This window comes from Pleuronectes platessa, chromosome 5 (assembly GCF_947347685.1).
Source record: "Pleuronectes platessa chromosome 5, fPlePla1.1, whole genome shotgun sequence".
Classification (NCBI taxonomy): Eukaryota; Metazoa; Chordata; class Actinopteri; order Pleuronectiformes; family Pleuronectidae; genus Pleuronectes; species Pleuronectes platessa.
The window spans coordinates 26,876,560-26,898,232 of NC_070630.1; the positions used below are offsets into that span (position 1 = coordinate 26,876,560).

A 21,673-nucleotide genomic window follows, 5' to 3' on the forward strand; every position below is an offset into this window, starting at 1 on the left:
TACATCGTAAGCTTATTTTATCCTATTTTTACTTAAAGCTTTTAATCTGAATAGCGCGCGGCAGAAGCTCTCCATCACTCGCTGGCCGAGAACAGAGACACTTTCCCCGCCATCCACGGACAATCCGGCGACGGTTGTTCCTTCCTGCAGACGGGCAAAGACCTTGCCAAGGAGAACGAGAAGCATTCTCTCCGAGACGGGCAAAGACCTTGCCAAGGAGAACGAGAAGAATCCTCTCCGATTCGGCCCAGCGCAATCTCGCCGTCGCCCCCAGCGGCTCCGCGATCAGCGGCCCGAGGCCAGGACATCATCCACTTCCTCCTTCCGGGATTCGCGCTACTCCGGTCGTGCACGAAACCCCGCGAAGCAACACGAAGTAAGAGACATATGTCTGGGCAGAGTCTAGTTTAATAATTAGCGTGTTTTGTATATGATTGTACTTTTATAGAAAGACCGCCGTGTCGATCTTATTGTGAAAAGCGCGCGGTGACGATCCGGCGCTTCCTGTTTGATTCGTGTTTCCGTCAGGCCGATCTCACAGAAGACGTGCATCTGTTAAAAGACACCTCTTACGTAGCTGGATTGCCGGCCTCACTGTGTGATCGCCTCTGACGGCGTTTTTAAGATCATCTCCGATCTGTGTTACTATATGTTTCTCTCTTTCTCTCTATTGTATTCTCTCACATCCGCCGACATACACATCCTCGCCCACGCACACACACATAGTCGCATTACATATAGTCATTCTGATATCAAGGAGGGCCTGAACGCACCTCGACGCCATTCGGCGCTAAAGCTAAGCTAAGCTAAGACAAAGAACCCCTTTGTCCTCCCTCGACCTTTGTCCCACGTGTGTTTAAGTCGGCCATCTTTGACCATCTTGACTCTAAGTTACGTGGTCCTTCGACCATTGATTGCAATACACATCGAGGCCCGCCCTCCATTCGGACTCTAAATTCCTTAGGCGACTCCGCCATTTTGAGTTGTAGTCCTGGTGTATATTACATCACCAATTTTGTAGTCAAACCCCCAGGGTTAAGCCGGCCCTCTTAAACTTCGTGAGTCATCGACCCCCCTTTCCCTCTCTCACACACACACACACACTTCCCCCCACTCACACACACACACACACACACGAACACACACACAGCCCTATCAGAAGGATTGCAGTGTGATCAATTGTGCTAAATGTGCTGCGACTGTATTGGAGATAGCGGATTGTGTTAAATGAAGAATCATTTGGAACAACTTTGACTTTTATATCTTTTTAATAAACCCCTTTTATACTTAAAGTATTTGAATCTTGTGATTATTGGTACATGTTTATGTGAACACAGTTGGATAACGATAGCCAGTGCTTGAACTCAAACCCTTCATCGTTTATTATATAATCCCTAATATTAACTATTGAGATTATTAATTTAACTTTATCAGATGAGACTGATACTTATAGACTGACTCGTTGGCCCCTGTAACCAGGGTGGTGCCCCTTCTCGAGTATTAATATAGATAGTAGCATTCTTAAATTGACGATTTTATTGTTGTGACTAATTATTTCATTATTCTTGGTTGATAACCTTATCATTATTAATTGATAGCTTGTACTTTCTAAATTGATAATTACTTGTTTTTCATTAGTAGTTGTTATTCATTGATTGATTATTCTTAAAGTTTACATTCATTATTTAATTATTCTTAATCAATAAACTTTATCATTCTCAAATTAGTGATTTAATAATTCTTAATTGTTGAACTTCCTTATTTACTCATTAATGGTTTTATTGTTATTTGATTACTGATCATCTTCAATTAATAATCTAATTATTTTGTTTAATAAATAATCTTTATTGTTTCAATAATCATATTCCATGATTATTGATAATTAGCCAACGTCGAGTCCCCCTACTATTGCACAACATTGGTTTCACCGTCAATGGCACGACTGTGCAACGTCCTCAGTGTGTTTTGTGTGCCGAGGTGCTGGCAAATGATAGCACCTAATGAGTCATTGAGTTCAGTCTCTTCATCGATGCAGAGTCCACATCGCGATAAATCTAAGAATCGAGACATTTCCAGACCTAGTGTGGAACGTGGTGAAACTGAACCCTTTCAGGACCCTGAAAAAAAAAAAACTTGGCTCATTTTACTGGTCCCAAGCCCGGATAAAAGAGGAGGGCTGGACGTAGAGCTAGCAATGCCGCCCCACTTAACAGTGTTGCGCACATCATCCTGCGGCGTACATCATCGTGGGGCGCACATCATCCTGCATTCACTTTTATTTTTTATTTTACATCATCTTTCGGCGCACATCATCCTGCGGCGCACATCATCACCGCACATCATCGTGCAGCGCACATCATCCTGCGGCGCATATCATCATCACCGCACATCATCTTGCTACACATATCATCATCACCGCACATCATTGTGTGGCGCACATCATCCTGCGGCGCACATCGTCCTGCAGCGCACATCGTCCTGCGGCACAAATCATCCTGCGGTGCACATCGAAGGAGGAGGGTTGGACCTAGAGCTAGAAGTTCCACCCCACATAACAGCCTTTTGATTAAATTTGATATTTTAACATTTAACAATCCAAGTCAAAATCGATTTATGTATGAGGCATTAAAGTCATGAAGTTATTTTGAGAAGTGATGGCCTATTTCAATTGCAAGATAAAAAAAAAAAGAATCAACAGAAGAATACGGAGGTGTATTGCATTCACTTTTATTTTTTGGGCCATTTTACTCGGAATATCCCAGATAATTATCCTAGAAAAACAGAATAATTTTTTTAAGTGAATTTAATACGCTTCTATAGAAGAAAGCTTATTTTAAGTTCTAAACATATTTAGGGTGTTTTTTTCTCACTTTCTGTACGTCCTCTAGCGACCATTACATTATGCAAATTAGGCGATGACGTCATTTAGCGACATCTAGCGACTTTTAGGACAGCCAATAGCTACTTTCCTTGCTGAGGAGTTGGCAACACTACTGCCATGTCACTGACTGGTCTGTCCTGATAAGGCACAGACACAACCTTCTCAGACTGGGCTTGTGCAACAGGGCTCAAATATCCACATCAAGCTCCGCCCGTCCGGTTCTCTGTAGGGATAAAATCGAACAAACCAGCAGGCGTAACGGGAACTTTTCTCGCAGTGTTTACAGGACAGGTTCTTCCTCGTTTCACCCTGTTGTGTCTGCACCAGGTCTGCACATCTAATCACGACCTGCAGTGACAGCGTCCCACAGAGCTAGAGGTAAATTGCTTCTTCTTCTCTGGACTTACACATGTAGGACAAAATGACGCACCAGAAGTTTCCACCAGACACACTGGAAATAACGTTGTTTAACGTCCCACTGGCGCTGGAGACGAATCTCAGTGGTAAAATACATCGCTGCAATGTGGATAAAAAATATGGCGTCTACAAAAACCCGCTGCCTTCTTCAGTTTCTTTTACGATCCGTTACTTCCCATCAGACTGATGGTGCGTTCAAGTTTCTGTGACTGCGCCCCTAACGTAAACAAACAAGGTGGGTGTGATTATAGACTGTATGGGTGTGATGCGATGGAATATGCACAAAGTATGATTGTCAATTCAGTTGTATTTGTTTTACGTTAAAACAGTTACAGGATCTTAACGTGCGCAGCAAAGTTATTGTAGCTGACCGAAGTGTGAGTAGACGCGTATATTAATAAGTCAGATCCGTCCTTTTTTACCGGGAAAAGCCCCTGTTGCGCAATCCAAACCCAACAAAGTCCATTTAAAAAAAGTGGCAATTCAATCCTTGTCAATGCATTTAAATCAAAGTCTAACACGAAGTAATAAGGGTTTATTTTTTAAATAGTTTATATCCCTTTTACACCTGACACTTTTCAGACAAGAATTTAGACACAGGAAACTGATTTCCATATGTTTCCTTTGAAGATAAAGAAAAAAGAAATTAAGTTCTTGGACAGTCTATAAGTAATAGAAAGGTCATACAATTTTTAAGACATATATAAAAAAGTACAGCACATCCATGAAAGGCTAGAACTGCTGTAACTCTCTATGTTACATGTCGGTGTTCGCATCCTATTGGATAGTTAAGTCTAAAGTATGCATTCCTAAATCCCATCGTGTCATTAAGTCTTGCCACTGGCAAAACACACAAAAGAGTTGAAACTGATGTCTCTCTGTCTGGCACATCTGAGTTAGATATGAAAGTCCCTTAAAGTGGACACTACAATGTACTGTTGGTACTGCTGAATACCTGCAATGCAAAATAACAGTCATAACACTCATCCCTACAACAGTAAGTCCTTAAATGTGTTGTTAATTGTTTCACAGGTAAAATGGAATGCTGTGGACTACTTACTGCCCAGAAGGAACAAGGTACAGCGCTGTTAGAAAAACAGTCACAACATTAATGTAATGTAATGGGGGTCAGATAATATAATCCTGTTCTTAACTTTATTAGACAGACGCTTGTTTAATGTGGCTATAAATTTAAGTATAGAATAGAGTACAGCAAATACAGATTACACAACAGTTCTCACATCATCTTAATATTGTTTTTGTTTCTCGCTCAGTTCCCCTGAAGAGCATTGAGGTGGAGCTGGAGGTGAGGGACCATGTGGCGACAGTGGTCTCCACTCTGAACTACGAGAACAAGGAGGACAAACCTCTGGAGGCTATTTTCGTCTTCCCTCTGCCTGGAGACGCTGCTGTCTGTCACTTCAGTGCTCAGATTGGACAGACACAGATTGTAGCTGAGGTGAAGGAGAAACAGAAGGTGAGCTGGACAGTGATGTCTCACTCAGTGTGATGGATCCTAAAGAACCAGTAAAACAGTGAGTGTAGCTCAGGTGTGTTGTGTCTGTGTCTTCAGGCTCGTGAGGAGTATGATGATTCGCTGAGCTCCGGTCAGCAGGCCTTCCTGTTGGAGGAGAGCGAGCAGAGTCCAGATATATTCACTCTGAGTGTGGGCAGTCTGCCTCCAGGAGAGAGTGCCTCCATCAGGCTGGAGTACGTCACTGAGCTGGCTGTGCAGGCGGATGACGGGCTGAGGTTTTGTTTGCCTGCTGTGCTCAACCCTCGCTATGAACCTCAGGGTAGGAAACCCAGCCAGCACTTGTGGTTCAATGCACACCAAACTGTGTCTTGTCCGTCACTAGTGTAGTGTCAAGTACCAAGTGCTCAGTGAAAGGCTCATTGTAATTAATGCTGCCTTTTCATTACTCCCCACAAAACTAGCCTTCTCTAAAAACTATTGTCAATGTCTGTAGCCGAGTCAGACCACCGGCGAGGTCAGACAAAATGGTTCACAGCAGTATAAATTATAAAGGTTCAAAGCCTGAGGAAAGAAGCTGCTCTATATATATATAAACTTTATTAAAGGCTCAAGGCCCACATAATAAAAAACAATACATACAAACAATACATTACATAAAAATATACAAGGGAAAAAGGCTAAAAAAGGCACTCATGCCAGTGTTCCCAGATCTTGGATGTGTACTTAGCAGAGCTGCGACCAGGGTCTGTCTTCAGATCAATTATAAAATTTGTAGAGCGGTCCAGCCGACTCATAAACTTAAAAGTAAGGTTCCTCAGCAAGGCCATGAAGGTGGTTAAACCCATTTTGAAGAACAGCTCACTTGCTCTAGTACTCCTGGGTTTCTCAGGAGTATCCTCAAACAGTCATTATAGACTACTTTCAATTTACGCAAGCTCTCCTTCTTGTAATTCACCCAGAGTGGAGCTGTATAGAGAGGGGTGCAGTAGGCTCTAAACAAATTAATCTTTACTTCAACTGTATAGTCTGCTGTATTGCTTGTTAGATTGCTGTAGTAGACTCACATCAACTTTTACCTTGCAACCAATATTTATCTGGTGTCAAAAACTTCTGAGTGGATTACAATGAAACTTGGTGGCAGAATGTGGTATGGTTGATAAAAGAACAATGTTGATCTGGATCTATATTTTTCTTCACTTTCTTTCACATTGCGAAACAGGGCCTTTTTGTTTTTTTCATTGATTTCGCTGAGAATATGTTTTTAGTTAGTATAATTTGGCGCAATCTAACTACAAATTTCGAGTGTTGGGCCTCAGAAGTATGCACCCTCTGAGTGTCATATAATAACAATAATAATAATAATAATAATAATAACTAGTCAGGCTTTACCCTTCCTTTACCCGCAAATCCTGATATTGAAATCCTAATAAATGACCGGTGAAATGACTTGTGACCTGTTTGAGGTGAAGAACCAATCAAACCTGACATCTGTCATGTATTTTTCTATTTTGTTTATCTTTTTTTACAATGTAATTGTATCATTTTAAGCTGACATTCCACAATTTGCAGCAGCCATGACTTTCCCCCCCACTGGTTGCTGATTGTAGGAATTGTGGTTTCCCTTCACCTTACCTCAATTTGTCATGCTTTTTTGAGTAATCTTTCAAAATTATTTTTACCTCAGACATAAAATGCAATTCTTAAGAAAGCGTTAGAGTAAGAGTGGACCATGAGAGAAGGCGCAGTAACTGAACTTGATCCCTGAACTTTTCTCCCCGGTTTAGTTGCATTACCTCAGATACGCGGCTCCTAAAAAAGACAAAAACCTCATTGAGCCCTGGGATGTAGGGATTTGAGTGGAATAATCCCCCTGAGCATAGGGAGGCTGAGTTCACCCTGAGAAGCAGTGTGAGGAGGTCATACATCAGTTTAAAATCACTGCTTTAGCACAATGAAAGGAGCTAATTGAGCTACTTTTGGCATCTGATCTCCCAAATAAGACGAGACCCAGCGGCAGACCAAGAACATGCTGGAGTGTGTACACCATCTTGCCTGGGAACACCTCAGGATCAGAGGATCTGAAGAAAGCAGCAGGGAGAAGGACATCTACCTTTATTTATGATTCTCTTTTCTTGTGTTGTATACAGGTTCTGAAGGTGCTAGTGTGCAGGTTACCTCTGTTCCAGCGTCTCTGGTTCCCTACAGTCTGTCGTTTTCTGTCCGAGTGTCGTCTCCTCGTCCAATCTCCAAAGTGGAGTCCAGCTGCTCTCTGGAGCCTCTCCAGTACGTCAACACAGAGCAGACCCAGGCCACGGTAGGTAGACTGCTCACATGTCCACTGTGTGTGGTTGTTCCTCATAACTGAGAGATACAAATATAACTGAGTGTGCTTTGTGAACTGCAGGTCAAGTTGGCTGCAGGACACAAGTTTGACAGAGATGTTGAGCTGCTGATTTATTACAGAGATGCTCACAAGCCCACTGCTGTGGTGGAGGCAGGACAGGAGTCTGCCAAACCAGGTGAGTGAAAACGAGTCAGGTTGTTACTTTGCACAATAGTAAAGTCGATCATCTTCTTAGTCCAACTGAGTTACACGTGTTGGAATAAATGATGTTTCAGGGAGTCTGATGGGCGATCCAGTCCTGATGCTGAGCCTGTACCCTGAGTTCCCCCAGTCTGTGATGTCTTCACTCGCCTCACGTGGAGAGTTTGTGCTCCTACTGGATCGATCTGGGAGTATGGGTTGTCCAACGAGTAATGGCAAGCAGCAAGAAACTCGAATTGCCAGTGCCAGGGTATTCAGCGAGTGTAAACTCTGTCATTAAACTTTTCATAGTGTCTCACACACAGTTACCTTCACCATCTTGTTTCTGCTTCTCTCAGGATACTCTACTGCTCCTGTTGAAGAGCTTACCAATGGGCTGCTACTTCAACATCTACAGTTTCGGCTCCAGCTTTGAACACATCTTCCGGTAAGTCACTCCCTCAAGTCCATTCAACATATCTCATCCTGTCCTTGTTGTTAATGCTTGTTTGTGCATGTGTGTTAACATGTGTTCATGCACGTGTGCGATGGCAGTAAGAGTGTGGAGTACAGTGAAAAGAACTTAGAAGAGGCTCTGAAGAAAGTCGAAGCGATGCAGGCGAATCTGGGAGGAACAGAGATCCTTGAACCTATCAAACACATTTACAGCCAGCCCTGCATTCCTAATCAACCTAGACAAGTAATACACACACACACACACACACACACACATTGGGCAAAAGTTGTACGAGAATCAATGCTATCATCACTATCAGAGTCAACGCACTACTGTCTCTGTTTATGTCACAGAAATATAACTCTAAAAAAAACCAGTGGACATTACGGACACCGACGAGGCAACATAAAGGATATAAAGTTTTCTCATTATGGACATGCTGCACCTTATTTGAAAAAGTAAAAGCTCGGCTAAATGCACATAAGCATTCAACTGGTGGTCCCTACTTACTTTGCCCTGCCTCACTCTGTTAGAATAGAATGTGACACAGATCATGTTCAGTTGCTGTGCTATGGATTACTCGAGGTTTTAGGCTACAACTGCATCATTTCATAGAGAATACTCACTCTAAAAGTTTAAAACTTTGTCAGGCAGAAATTATATCTATCATTTTACGATGCTATTAAACGTTAGCATCGTTCAGTCATGCAAGAGTGACGTGTGTGCAGTGATACTGGATAGTATCACTGACCTATTCAGAGATTAGGTTAGGATTAAATCGCCTGTATTTATATAGCACTTATCTTAGTATTATTACACTACAGTTCTTCTCGCACACATTCATACAGTGCATCTACGTGCATCTATGTCCAAGAACAGTCTTGAGCATGTTGCAATGGTGTGTGTGAAACTCATAGTTACCACACCTTTCTCATTATTCTTAATTAGCTGGATGACATGTTACTGGTTGTGCTGGTATGTAACTCTTGTGTAACTCCCCCCCCCCCCCAGCTATTTGTCTTCACTGACGGAGAAGTGTTCAACACCAAAGAAGTGATCGATCTGGTGAAGAAGAATTCAGGTTCCCACAGGTGAAACCACAGAGTCCTGCTCACAGTGTGTCCCATGTTGTAATGCAGTCTGTGTTAAACACTTAACTTCTCTGTTGTAGGTGTTTCTCTTTTGGGATCGGGGAAGGGGCCAGCTCTGCTCTTATCAATGGGTTAGCCAAGGAAGGAGGAGGTCACGCTCAGTTCATCACAGGGGCTGATAGGATGCAACCTAAAGTAAGACAAATGCCACAGGCAGAAAGCTTTTAATACAAATCTACTGTTACTAGTGTCATTCTTATGTCTTTATTCTTTATATTTTCCTCTTACCAGGTGATGCAGTCTCTGAGATTTGCTCTCCAGCCAGCAGTGGCGGACATCTCAGTCACGTGGAATTTACCAAAGGGAGTGTCTGTCACTGTTCTCTCCCCAACAATCACAACTATTTTCCAGGGTCAGCGGTCACTGATTTATGCGCAGCTCAGTGGACAGGTAGGAGCAGCAGAGTGGAAAGGTCGTCTTTTTCTGCAGGCGTCGAACCCAAACGTCTTAGAGTCCTGACAAAATATAAATTGCTATTGCCAGATTATTAACAGCTCATGCTGTTACAATTAAACCAAATCACCATTGAATCAAAATGAATAATTTAAGAATTCAGTCAGGAATTTTACCACGATACACACTGAATCTGTTTCCTCCCTATTCCATATATAATTGATAATTACACACACTTATATCATACTGCTATCTCATGCTTATATATCAAATGTAAAATAATTATGCATAGTGATTTTTTAGGATGTTATGTAAGGATGCTTTCATGGTCTTTCATGGTTAGGTGTAGGGAAAAAAATAATATTAAGTTGCATTTTTATAAAGTAATTATGAAGATGGGATGTTTTGTGATGTTTTCTCAGAGTTCAAAGGCAGCAGAGGGTGGTGTGACGGTGAAGTACAGCCTGGCAGGTCGTCCCTCTGAGAACAAGCTACACTTCTCTCTCAAACCTGCTGAGGACACTGGGTAAAAAAAGCAGCATCACTTTGAATCACATGCTGACGTTACTGTGCAATCACATGTATCCAATGGTGGGGTCAGGGGGGAACTGGCCCCTAAAGTGCCCCTGTCCTGCCAGGTGACTTAACAAACTAGTTGCCCACTAACGCTACAAACAAATAAATATAGATTTGACTATATGATGAATAACGGTAAAAAACTATAGAGCTAACAGAAAACAATGAATGTCCTAAATGTGCAGCTTTCTGAATCAGGAATAGTGCAAGGATGACAGATGTAGAATTTCCTCCTCTGTGTAATTTTGTGGCCCCTTAATAACCTGATTTAGAAATAGCCTGGATCCGCCACTGCAGGATGTCAATCAATGACCATCTTTCCAAAAATGTTATAGTTAATGTGACAATGATATTCATAAAGTAAATGAAAAGAAAGTGACACTATGCTGTAAAATTACTTGAAAACTAAAGCCTAGCTCACATTGTCCACTACCTGTCAAATGTTTTTCAACCAACTTGTTTATTTAAATTAGTTGAATGTCTCAGTAGAGGGTTTCAGAATCTAGGAATACTGGGATCTTGAGTCATCCAGCAGCCAAGCAACCTCATGGAGTTCTTTATACAAAGGAAATCAAATAGTGTTCCCAGAGTTTGTCCAAACATTGTTGCAGAAGTTGCACTTGCAGCCCACTTCATTCCAGAGCAGATCAAAGGTTTAACTCTGGAAACTGCTGGTTTCCACAATGTGAAGCATCTATCTGGTTCTGCTAATTTTGATGTGAAATGAAGGGAACCGGTCTCAGTCTGTCTTCCTCAGTTAATAGTCTGTTTCTCACCTCTCTGACTTTCACCTGGGGCAATTTACTACTTGTTCTTAAATAAAAAAACAATGGTGAAATGAGGTTGTTCTAGACCTGCTCTAAGCCAAACAGGGTTGAATAAATGTTTGGATTTATATATATATATAAAGTAAGCTGCACTCATTCCACAACTCTCTGTGCGGACCCGTTCACATCCGAGAGAGAACTAACAATCCAGACTCGAACCCAACAGACTTTCTGTTTTTGTGGGCCCAAACCTGACCTAAGTCTGATGTTTTCCCTGGGTATCCACACTCCTATCTCTCCTCTTTCTTTTCTGCAGATTAACATTCCACAGGCTAGGTGCTCGAAGCCTGATTCGTTCCCTGGAGATGGACGAAAGAGATGGCGAGGGACAGCATGATGAGGGGGTGAAGGGGAAGGTGGTAGAGCTCAGTGTCCAATCAGGAGTGAGCAGTTCCTTCACAGCCTTCATTGCTGTCAACAAAGGCAATAATGAGCCGATTCAAGGACCTTTGATGCGCAGAGCTATACCAGCACCCAGTGAGTGTCTTTTTCAAGGAGCCATGTTTAAGACCCTAAAATGTATGTGTGACAGATGAGTGTGGCTGGTGAAAAAGAAAAACTTATACAATATATTATTCAGCACTTGTCATGTTACTTGAATTTCCCTCAAACCTTCAGGATATATATTTGTTGATCTTTATGTAATATCTGCCACTGTTTTTGTCTCAGGGATGTATTCCCCCATGTGTCACGGTTTCATGCCTTCAACTGGTTATTGCCCATCTGGTGAGTAAGAGGTTCAAGGGGTCCGTGAACGCACACTGGTGTCATTCTACATCTGCTGAGCACAAATATGTCCATCACTTGATATTTCCTGTGCAGGCATTCACCCAGGAGAAAACCACTGCAATGTATTGTATAAGGAAACTGCCATTTGAAACATTATATTTAGTATGCACATTAGTTGGCAACAGCTTATCTGCCTTACTTAAAACATATGTTCTTCCCGAAGTTAATAATCGACAAACGTAAACTTATTTTTTCATTATTAAAGATTTCACATATTTATCTTAACATAAGTCTGATATTTTGTATCTTAGAAACTAAACTGATACTTAACTGGAGGCTGGTTAGATCCTACAGCTCATAGAATTGGTAAGTTAACCACAACTGGGCTCTAACAAATTGTTTCTCTATTGGAACCATTAAATGCTTTTTTAACGCTCTGATGGCCCGCAAACCATTTCAAGATCCGCTCACCACAGCCGGTACAATCAACAAATCAAAAACAAAATCAACAGAACGGATAAAAAACTGAGATTACTCAACTAAGACTTTTCATCGCATTTCCTAAAATGTATGTGTGACAGACAAGTGTGGCTGGTGAAAAAGAAAAACTTATACAATATATTATTCAGCACTTGTCATGTTACTTGAATTTGCCTCAAACCTTCAGGATTTATATCTGTTGATCTTTATGTAATATCTGCCACTGTTTTTGTCTCAGGGATGTATATGAAGAAAGCCATGGGTCTCTGTCGAAAGTCTGCAACTGCTAAAAGATCCTTAGGTGAGTAAGAGGTTCAAGGGGTCCGTGAACACACAATGGTGTCATTCTACATCTGCTGAGCACAAATATACATGTCCATCACTTGATATTTCATGTTCAGGCATTCAACAAGGAGAAAACCACTGAAATGTATTGTATAAGGAAACTGCCATTTGAAACATTATATTGAGTATGCCAAGAGTTGGCAACAGCATATCTGCCTTACTTAAAACATATATTCTTCCAAAAGTTTATATTCGACAAACGTTTACTTATTTTTTCATTATTAAAGATTTCACATATTTATCTTCACATAAGTCTGATATTTTGTATCTTAGAAACTAGACTGATACTTAACTGAAGGCTGGTTAGGTCCTATAGCTCATAGAACTAGTGAGTTAACCACAACTGGTCTCTAACAAATTGTTTCTCTATTGGAACCATATGCTTTTTTAACGCTCTGACGGCCCGCAAACCATTTCAAGATCCGCTCACCACAGCCGGTACAATCAATAAATCCAAAACAAAATCAACGAAACGGAAAAAAAAATGAGATTACTCAACTAAGACTTTTCATCACATTCCTAAAATGTATGTGTGACAGACGAGTGTGGCTGGTGAAAATGAAAAACTTATACAATATACTATTCAGCACTTGTCATGTTAATTGAATTTGCCTCAAACCGTCAGGATTAATATCTGTTGATCTGTATGTAATATCTGCCACTGTTTTTGTCTCAGGGATGTATCCGATGGCACCGATGGCTTGCGGAATCATGTCTGCACCTGCTAAAAGATCCTTAGGTGAGTAAGAGGTTCAAGGGGTCCGTGAACACACACTGGTTTCATTCTACATCTGCTGAGCACAAATATACATGTCCATCACTTGATATTTCATGTTCAGGCATTCACCAAGGAGAAAACCACTGAAATGTATTGTATAAGGAAACTGCCATTTGAAACATTATATTGAGTATGCCAAGAGTTGGCAACAGCATATCTGCCTTACTTAAAACATATATTCTTCCAAAAGTTTATATTCGACAAACGTTTACTTATTTTTTCATTATTAAAGATTTCACATATTTATCTTCACATAAGTCTGATATTTTGTATCTTAGAAACTAGACTGATACTTAACTGAAGGCTGGTTAGGTCCTATAGCTCATAGAACTAGTGAGTTAACCACAACTGGTCTCTAACAAATTGTTTCTCTATTGGAACCATATGCTTTTTTAATGCTCTGACGGCCCGCAAACCATTTCAAGATCCGCTCACCACAGCCGGTACAATCAACAAATCCAAAACAAAATCAACGAAACGGAAAAAAAAATGAGATTACTCAACTAAGACTTTTCATCACATTCCTAAAATGTATGTGTGACAGACGAGTGTGGCTGGTGAAAATGAAAAACTTATACAATATACTATTCAGCACTTGTCATGTTAATTGAATTTGCCTCAAACCTTCAGGATTTATATCTGTTGATCTGTATGTGATATCTGCCACTGTTTTTGTCTCAGGGATGTATATGAAGAAAGCCATGGGTCTCTCTCGAAAGTCTGCACCTGCTAAGATGTCCTTTGGTGAGTCTCCAAAGTGCAGTGTTTGAAGATTGTGATGACATCTGCCTTGACGAAGGTGTCCGCACACACTGACTTAAGAACATATATTGATTATATTTATAAAGACTGATGATGATCAAAGACTAAGTAGTCATTGGTGGGTGTTTTCAGACTTCTACTGTTTAGCGAAGTTTCTTTTGAAATTGGAAATGCACCAGTAACTACTGTATGTCTTTGCAAGTTTAAATGTGCCTGTCAGTGCATGGCATGGTTACAAATAAATAGTGTGTGTGTAACACAGAACATCTTGCACGTGTAATGTTTTTGCACTGTACATAGTGATTTTTCTTAGCCTGAATGGCAGACGAACTTAGCCCTGCCCACAACATTTTCGGTCGGGAAGCTCGGTCTGGAGTCGCTCCATTGGGGAAAAATTATGCTCCGAACAGAAGCTGTTCCGACCAATCACATTGTCAGGGCGGGCCTTATACGATGATGGACAGATGATCAACCATAGATATGTGATCAGCAGTTACGTATTCAACTACGTCATCAAATAGCGCTTGGGTTGACTTTGTTTTCCTCAAACATGCCTGCCGCTGAAGAGCTGAGATGTGTAGATGCTGCCATTGAGTCTGTTTTAGAAGACATCGACAGCGCATTCATTTTGAAAGAGGAACAGAGAATGCTTAGGCGACGCCAAAGCGCAGCGCCGCGCTAATCCCTATCGCCCCGGCGCTTGGCTGTTCACACCGGACGGTGTAGCGACGCTGAACCGCCGGGCAGCGCTAATAATATCACCCGTTGATCCAGTAGTATTCAAGCATATACTTACTTGCTGCTGCAACATTAAGCAACAGCGTCCCAACATTTGTCTTTTTTGGTGTTGTCTTTATACAACATGTTCCGAGGGTCATACAACTCACTGTACTTCTTCACTTCAATTATTAATTTAATGTCATCCATGTTGAAGAACTTCTCCGCTGTTTGCTCCGTTAAATGTCGGGTGTCGAGGGTAAATTACGTATTCTCCACTCAAGCCTATGTGGAGAATACGTAGCCCCCCTCTCTCTCTCTTTTTATCTTTATCACTGCTTGTGTGGCTGTAGTGGATGGCAGAGGGGGAGATTTAATAATGTCATTAGTCAAATTAAAACTCCAGGACAACAGAAGGGGAATTCAAAGTATGGGATGCATATTTGATAATTTATATCATATAAAATGTCATCAATATCGTTTAAAATAATTTTTCAATGTGTTTCCTGTTGCGATACGCTTGCGTCAAGCGGAAAAAATTGACTTGACGCCGATATACGATCGCTGCGCGGCGCTTCAGCCTCCGGTGTGACCCGCTCAAAGGTTTAACATTGGAGTGGATGGGAGCCAGCTGTTATTTAAGGCTTGGCGCTGCGTTTAAGCGTCGCTTTGACGTCGCTTCAGCATCCGGTATGTGAACCCGGCGTTAGTAAATAACTCAAAATGCGTCGCTTAACATACGTCACATACTACGTTGCTCTGATTGGTTGTAGGTTTATCCAATAGAGCGAAGAGGCATTTTATTTCCTGGTTCGGTTGAAACACGCCCCATAATCACAGCCCAATGGAGCGGTCTCAGACTCACATTCTGACTAGAATTGTGAGTATGACAACGTCATGCTAGATCTTTCTAGCTTCCGTCATATTCTCTTTTTATTAAAGAAAAAACTGTTGGTAGAAGAGGAACAACATTTATATTTTGATTGTGCGCTTTGTGCGATAATGAAAGTATGGGAAATCTTGAATCTTGAATTCATTTTGTGCCGATGTTATCATGTTAGAGCAGTGTGAGCTGTGCTCCTCTTCTAAAGAGTTGGGGTCTTGCCTACTTTCTCAAAAAGTTCTTTCACCACAGTTTCTCTGTTTATCTGTTGATTGTGTCACAAACCTAAACGTTTGCAACACCTCCTGCGTCCGTTTCAAAGTAAGAGCACTCTAACGCTTTACTGTTGATGGAATCCATTCATTAGGATTAACATGGTTTTAGTTTTTATTGTAGGATCGGAAGATGCTCGGCTTCATACTGTAGGGTTCTGCTATTTAGTTGAGAACATAGGTTTCCTTTTATTCAAGGAATTACAGTCGTCACAGAAGAACAGACAGGCAAGAGATAGATAGGTGGACAGACAGACATATAAATAGATTTGCTCATTTAGTGTACTAAATACTCACAGTGTGGACCATATTAGTAACCTAACCAGTAGGTTTTTATTAGAGTAACTACCATAGTTTTTTTCCCACCCTCAGACTTCAATGACGAAGTCACTGAACCTACACAGCAGCCACCCAGAGACCCTTTGCTGCAGCTGGTCTCTCTGCAGAAGGCTTCTGGGTGCTGGCTGCTTGATCCGGCTCTGGCTGCTGCTGTGGGAAAGACCAGTGAGGAGGTGGAGAACACAAAGCCTTCAGCTGTGAGTCGTAATACTAAGTTATTGATTTGTTTTATTTTGAAACAGATTTCTTCATGTGGTTTTACGTGATGCCACTTTGTTAAAAAGCAGATAGGATGAAGCGAAACATAACAGTGATGTCATGCATAAGAAAATGTTGGATTCTCTATTTCAAAAACATATATATCTTATCAGTCAAGCTATGAAACGGCAGTGGAAATGAGTCAGCAGGAGAACGAGCTATATAATAGGAATGTGACAGAGCTGCTGTGTTCCTAATGAGCTGCACATATGAGAGTGAAAGTGATGATAGGACTGCTCAGCATAACCACATTCAGAAACTAAGTATGAAACTTAACCTGCTGCTTGTGAAAGGCATTGACCTTTTTCATTTAGTATATAATAGTATTACTGTTGTACAGAAGCTTACGGCATTACTCCCAAAAAAAGGCTGCCCTTTTTTTCTGAATAATGAGATAATTTCTTGCTTCATGTGAAAAAAATCTGCATTTTTTTCTCAATTAACAAGACAACCTACCTGAAAATCCCAGAGGGTGTTTTCTACTGATTTATTTAGCATAGAGTGTAATGGAGCAGAAATATCCCACCTGTGTAGTTTGATACAGTTTTATTTTGGGCCAGGGCTTAAATATTAGATACTAGTGTTTTTAAGTAAAATAGAGAGTAATAAAGCCTTTTGAGAATGTTGAAGTTTTCTCTAGTGAATTTAAAATGCTTGCATACTGTTGTATTAATAGCATTTAATCCAATTTCCTCTGAAAATCTCTTCCTTTATTTTAATTTTGTGTTAATTAGGTGAACCAGGAAGTGTGGGCCACCATTCTGGCTCTGATCTGGCTTCATGGATCCAAGATGGATGCTCAGGAAGAGTGGGAGCTTCTGGCTATGAAGGCTGTGTCCTGGCTCCGTGCTCAAAACGGTAACATTCAATAAATAATAGTTAGATCAAATAATTAATCAAGTGTAAACAATGTGTGAGGGTTTATAGCCTGTCAGCCATTGTGCATCATCTGTTACTGACTTATGTGATGTGTTTTTTGTTGTGTTTATTCCCAGCACCAACTGTGGCAGAATCTGTGGTAGCTGCAAACACACTATTGGGTTTCAGTGTGCAGACAGACGTCCTGGGGCTCTGAGGATTTCATTAAACTGCCTTCCTTTTCTTCTTCTGGATTAAAAGCAATGACCATTGACATATACTGTATATGTAGAGGCTGCATTGGCCAACTGGCTCATACCAGCGTCGCCACCATTTTGGACTGGGAAAGAGTGGCCTGTAAACACACGCATGTTAGGGGGAGCTCCATTTGTCTGTATAAAAAATACTTTTACATTTTAATTTCAACTGATGTCAACAATTTGTTTTCAAGGGTTTGTGATCTACGTGGGTTTTGTCTCCAGTTATTTAGAATCAATAGTTTGACTTGTAGTAAAGGCAAGAATCTGTATTTATTTGAATATGGACAAAAATCTTGGGTTAAACGTAAATGATTTGGTTCCTTTTCTTCTTAAAAATATTGGATGAAAATACGCATATACCTACCTATGACTTCCACAGAAGTCTGTCTGCTGTCTGTCTGTCTGTCTGTGTGTCTGTGGGATGCATATCTCTAGAACCGTTCATCTCATCGGCTTCACACTTGCCATATGTCTTGTCCATTCAGTCTGTGGACCGAGTTGAACTTGTCCTCATCTATGTCTTCGGATTATAGACAGCAGCAGTGTCAATATCCCTCACAACAGATCCTTTTGATAATTTGATAATACATTTTTTCACAATATATGACTGACACAGATATTCCTGGTTTTGTGGGTGCCGATCTCCACTTGGGCAGCAACATTCATATTCATAGAATCACTTCCTTTTCAGTTATTTTTCTAAAGAGTCAAGGTATGTTTAATTTCAGCAATGCTTTATATCGAGTGAAACAACAGAGCTTTAATTTTGAAAACGTCAGTAATTCACATTATATTAAATTCAACTTGGACACACTCCTCTCTGTCTAGCAGTGATGATATCTGAACAATTGACATTTTAACTGAGAATTTTTTGTTAGTTTTCCACGTAGATCACAAAACTCATCAATACAAAAAGCAGCTCATTGAAATCAGCTGGAATTTCAACCTTATTGTGTTTTTTTCCCAGACAGACTGCGGCTGGTATGTGTTAACAGGCCAGTCTTGCCTGGTCCAATATGGCGGACACATTGACATATTACAGCAGCAGGCAAAAGTGCACTTCACGTATGAATGTATATCTTCATATAATCATGAATGGTATGAAGATATATTTATAACCTTTACATTGCACATCATTATTTGCACTATCCACTTCAGTAATAGTGTGTGCCCAATTGTATTCACACTATGCTTCATCTGTTCAGAATTGACCATATAACAAAACAAATAATTGTTCATCTGTTGCACCTTTAATTTTAACCTTTTTTTTTAGATCAGAAACTCTTGTACTGTATTATTAAAGTTGAATCTTACGGCCTGAAACTTGATTTTAATTATTTATGAATCATACAACATTCCATATACAGTTTCATCATGGTAGACATGATTGCATAACTTGTTTGATTTAGTACATCTAATGTTGACCCTCATTCAAATATCTTCATGCTGTACCTTGTCAGCAGCTGTGTTATCCTCCACTATTGTGGAAACCCTGTGGATGTCAGAGTTGGAGGTGAGTATGGTCAATCCTCCTGACACAGAGGAGAGGGAAGAGTAGAGAGAGAAACGATTGGGTGACAAAGGTTGCGCAATCCTCCTCTTTCTCCTTTTTCTACTCCTCCTCCTGCTTCTCCCTCTGACCTCCGGTGTGAATGTCACCGGTGGGAATATCCGGTCAGAAAAGAAATGTGCTAAAAATACCACCTGACTGATTTCCAGTCCTCTTGCTGGCACAATTTCATATCACAAGTAAATGCACAGTAGATGCAAGTTACATTAAACCATTTTCCTCCACTTTGAAGTAATCTGAGCTGTTTCTAAAACATGAAAACATCTTCCTATGTACATCTGAACTCATCAGACTTGTGTTCTTGGATGTAGGCCTTCCAGTTTTTTTCTGTTTACTGATCACCTTCAAAGAAACTAAATCATTTCAACTGGATGTGTACAATACTGAACATAGTGTAGCTTTTATTTTAGGGAAATAATATTTGACTTTAATACAAAGATCTCTGACAGCGGTGGACTGCGAGTGAGTGCCAGCTGTAAACATAGACAAATTTAAAATTACGAACCCTCTCCTCTCTCTATCCATGTTATCACTCATACCTGATCACTTCTCCTGGGGCAAAAGAAGTAGCTTCTACTGTTACCTGAATGGCAGAGAGACACATCTCTGGTTTGTCTCTTCCTCCCGGTGATGTGAATCGTGACGTTCACGTTCATTTTCTAAAACATCATCGTATTAAGCCGTCATGAAGTACCAGGAGCGGGCGGGCGAGTGTGTGTGTGCGCTCCCAGCTAGGGCACACACACCGGTCCCGGGGCTCCGTCCCCCGCCCCCACTCACTCGCTCAGAGACACAGTGAGATCAGAGCTCGTTCACATGAAGCAGCCGATCACTGATTCACGAAAATCGCGAAAGTGGTTTTTTTCCAGAGTTTTTGGGACGGTAGACATGCCAGATACCCAAAATAACATGTAGAAGCACTACAAAAGTGGAATTTTCATAATATGGGCCCTTTAAAGTAAATCAATTCACTTCTTCAGAAATACAGAAATTGCCTTTTTATCCCAAACAGTATTATATATTCATTTGTTTGTGTAATTATTTTTTATCGACAATTTTTATACCTCCTCTGGAGAAAAGTACGGAGGATCTGCAGAGTTCAGTGCATGTGAGGGCTGAGGAATGACCTTAGGAAGAACCTGTTAAATTTTGGTGCCGATACAGATCATGGAGTGGATCCAAAAAGACTTTTTCACTTTCATTAACATTAAGAGGCGTTTTTCAACACTTTCGCAAATTTCCCAAAGAGTAATTCATGCATCTTGATTGAATGAAAACCTCAATTATTAAGTGATGTAGCTATGGGATGAATGGATAGATATTCTTATACTAATTTCTTCAGTCTCAATTCAGGCTCAATCAAAGCAGCCACCCAGAGACCCTTTCCCTGCAGAAGGCGTCTGGCTGCTGGCTGCTTGATCCGGCTCTGGCTGCTGCTGTGGGAAAGACCAGCGAGGAGGTCGAGAACACAAAGCCTTCAGCTGTGAGTTACTGTCAAAAATAATAACACAAATTAATAATGGGTTCTTGTTTTAAAATAATGCAGTGATATTATATTGTGACCACCCGTCTGTATATTTAACTTTATACATCTGAATCTCTTATCATGATGTTGCATTAAGTTGTTCAGAAACAGACTGATGGTCCCTGATTGCATTATTTTCCCATTTGAAACTCTCATGTATGTTTGATCTTTTGGTTTTTCTCTCTTCTGTTGTACCTTTTCTGTATGATTTTCTTTTTGATTTGCTGAAATAGGTGAACCAGGAAGTGTGGGCCACCATTCTTGCTCTGATCTGGCTCCATGGCTTCAAGATGGATGCTAAGCGAGATTGGGAGCTTCTGGCTATGAAGGCTGTGTCCTGGCTCCGTGCTCAGAATGGTAACAATCACAATATTAAGAGCTGATAGGTTGTTTTTAACAATGTATACCAGATAACATCAGCTTCTGATGATTTGTATTGTATTTTTCTTTGTATTTTTTTCCAGTAGCATCAGAGGGCATGGAAGCTGGAAACACACTGTTGGGTTGCCATGTGCAGAAAGATGCCATGGGGCTCCGAGGATTTCGTATCGTATAGGTGCCCATTTAAGAGCATTTATTTTGTCTCAACATTAAAGTCCTGCTTATATCATGTTTACCATTTTCATTTGATGCTATGTTTCAAGTGAATGTGGCTGAGGGGTAGGGTGGTCGTCCTCCAAACAGAAGGTCGGCAGTTCAATCCTCAATCTTCCCCATCTGCACGCAGAAGTGTCCTTGGGCAAGATACTGAACCCCTTAAATGGCCCCTCGTAGATGTTGATGCACGAATTGTAAGTCGCTTTGGATAAAAGCGTCAGCTAAATTTAATGTAATGAAAGTTACCCCTGCCATGGAGGTTATCATTTCATCCCTGTCTGTTGGTGTGTTTGTAAGCATATTGTGCAAAAACTACTGGAAATATTTCAACCAAACTTGGCAGAAGCATACAGTATGTGTCATTGAAGAACCCATTAAATGTTGGTGTGGATCCAGGACTTTTTTTTCTCTTTCTTTACCATTACATTGACTTTGCATTTTTAGTTTTTATATTTGCTCAGGGATCAGCTGCATCATTAGCATACGGACACAAAGATACAGAAATAAATAAATGTGGAAATAAATAAACGTGGAAATATATTTCAAACATTTATTTTTACGTTTCTGTTTTTATTTACTTATTTATTTATGTATTTA

The 21,673-nt window shown here is 40.7% G+C and overlaps 1 protein-coding gene across 11 annotated transcripts; it reads left to right on the forward strand.

The window, feature by feature from the left end:
- The first annotated feature begins 2,958 nt into the window (after positions 1 to 2,958).
- On the forward strand, positions 2,959 to 21,627 carry LOC128440433 (von Willebrand factor A domain-containing protein 5A). 11 transcript variants are annotated; one of them, XR_008338524.1, is made up of 22 exons: positions 2,959 to 3,259; positions 3,481 to 3,533; positions 4,331 to 4,375; positions 4,573 to 4,775; positions 4,872 to 5,094; positions 6,923 to 7,089; positions 7,180 to 7,294; positions 7,395 to 7,570; positions 7,659 to 7,747; positions 7,855 to 7,999; positions 8,768 to 8,847; positions 8,928 to 9,042; positions 9,139 to 9,297; positions 9,723 to 9,826; positions 10,960 to 11,180; positions 11,361 to 11,429; positions 12,151 to 12,213; positions 12,934 to 12,996; positions 13,717 to 13,779; positions 20,297 to 20,437; positions 20,713 to 20,836; positions 20,944 to 21,627. XR_008338524.1 is itself a non-coding variant. In XM_053423137.1 (22 exons), the coding sequence occupies exons 2-22, from the start codon at positions 3,485 to 3,487 to the stop codon at positions 17,339 to 17,341; spliced, it is 2,517 nt and encodes an 838-aa protein (XP_053279112.1). In that variant the 5' UTR covers positions 2,960 to 3,259; positions 3,481 to 3,484; the 3' UTR covers positions 17,342 to 18,707. The 11 variants fall into 11 exon arrangements, 6 of the variants coding, with proteins under 6 accessions (XP_053279115.1, XP_053279112.1, XP_053279118.1 ...); XR_008338522.1 differs by having other exon boundaries at positions 20,308 to 20,437; XR_008338523.1 differs by having other exon boundaries at positions 20,308 to 20,437; positions 20,947 to 21,627.
- The last annotated feature ends 46 nt before the right edge of the window (positions 21,628 to 21,673 follow it).

Excerpts from the sequence above, each read along its gene's own strand:
- LOC128440433 (XM_053423137.1), top strand. The coding sequence starts at position 3,485 with ATGGTGCGTTCAAGTTTCTGTGACTGCGCCCCTAACGTAAACAAACAA. Across the intron at positions 3,534-4,330 it reads CCCTAACGTAAACAAACAAG|GTAAAATGGAATGCTGTGGA; the intron begins GTGGGTGTGATT and ends ATTGTTTCACAG. Across the intron at positions 11,430-12,150 it reads AACTGGTTATTGCCCATCTG|GGATGTATATGAAGAAAGCC; the intron begins GTGAGTAAGAGG and ends TTTTTGTCTCAG.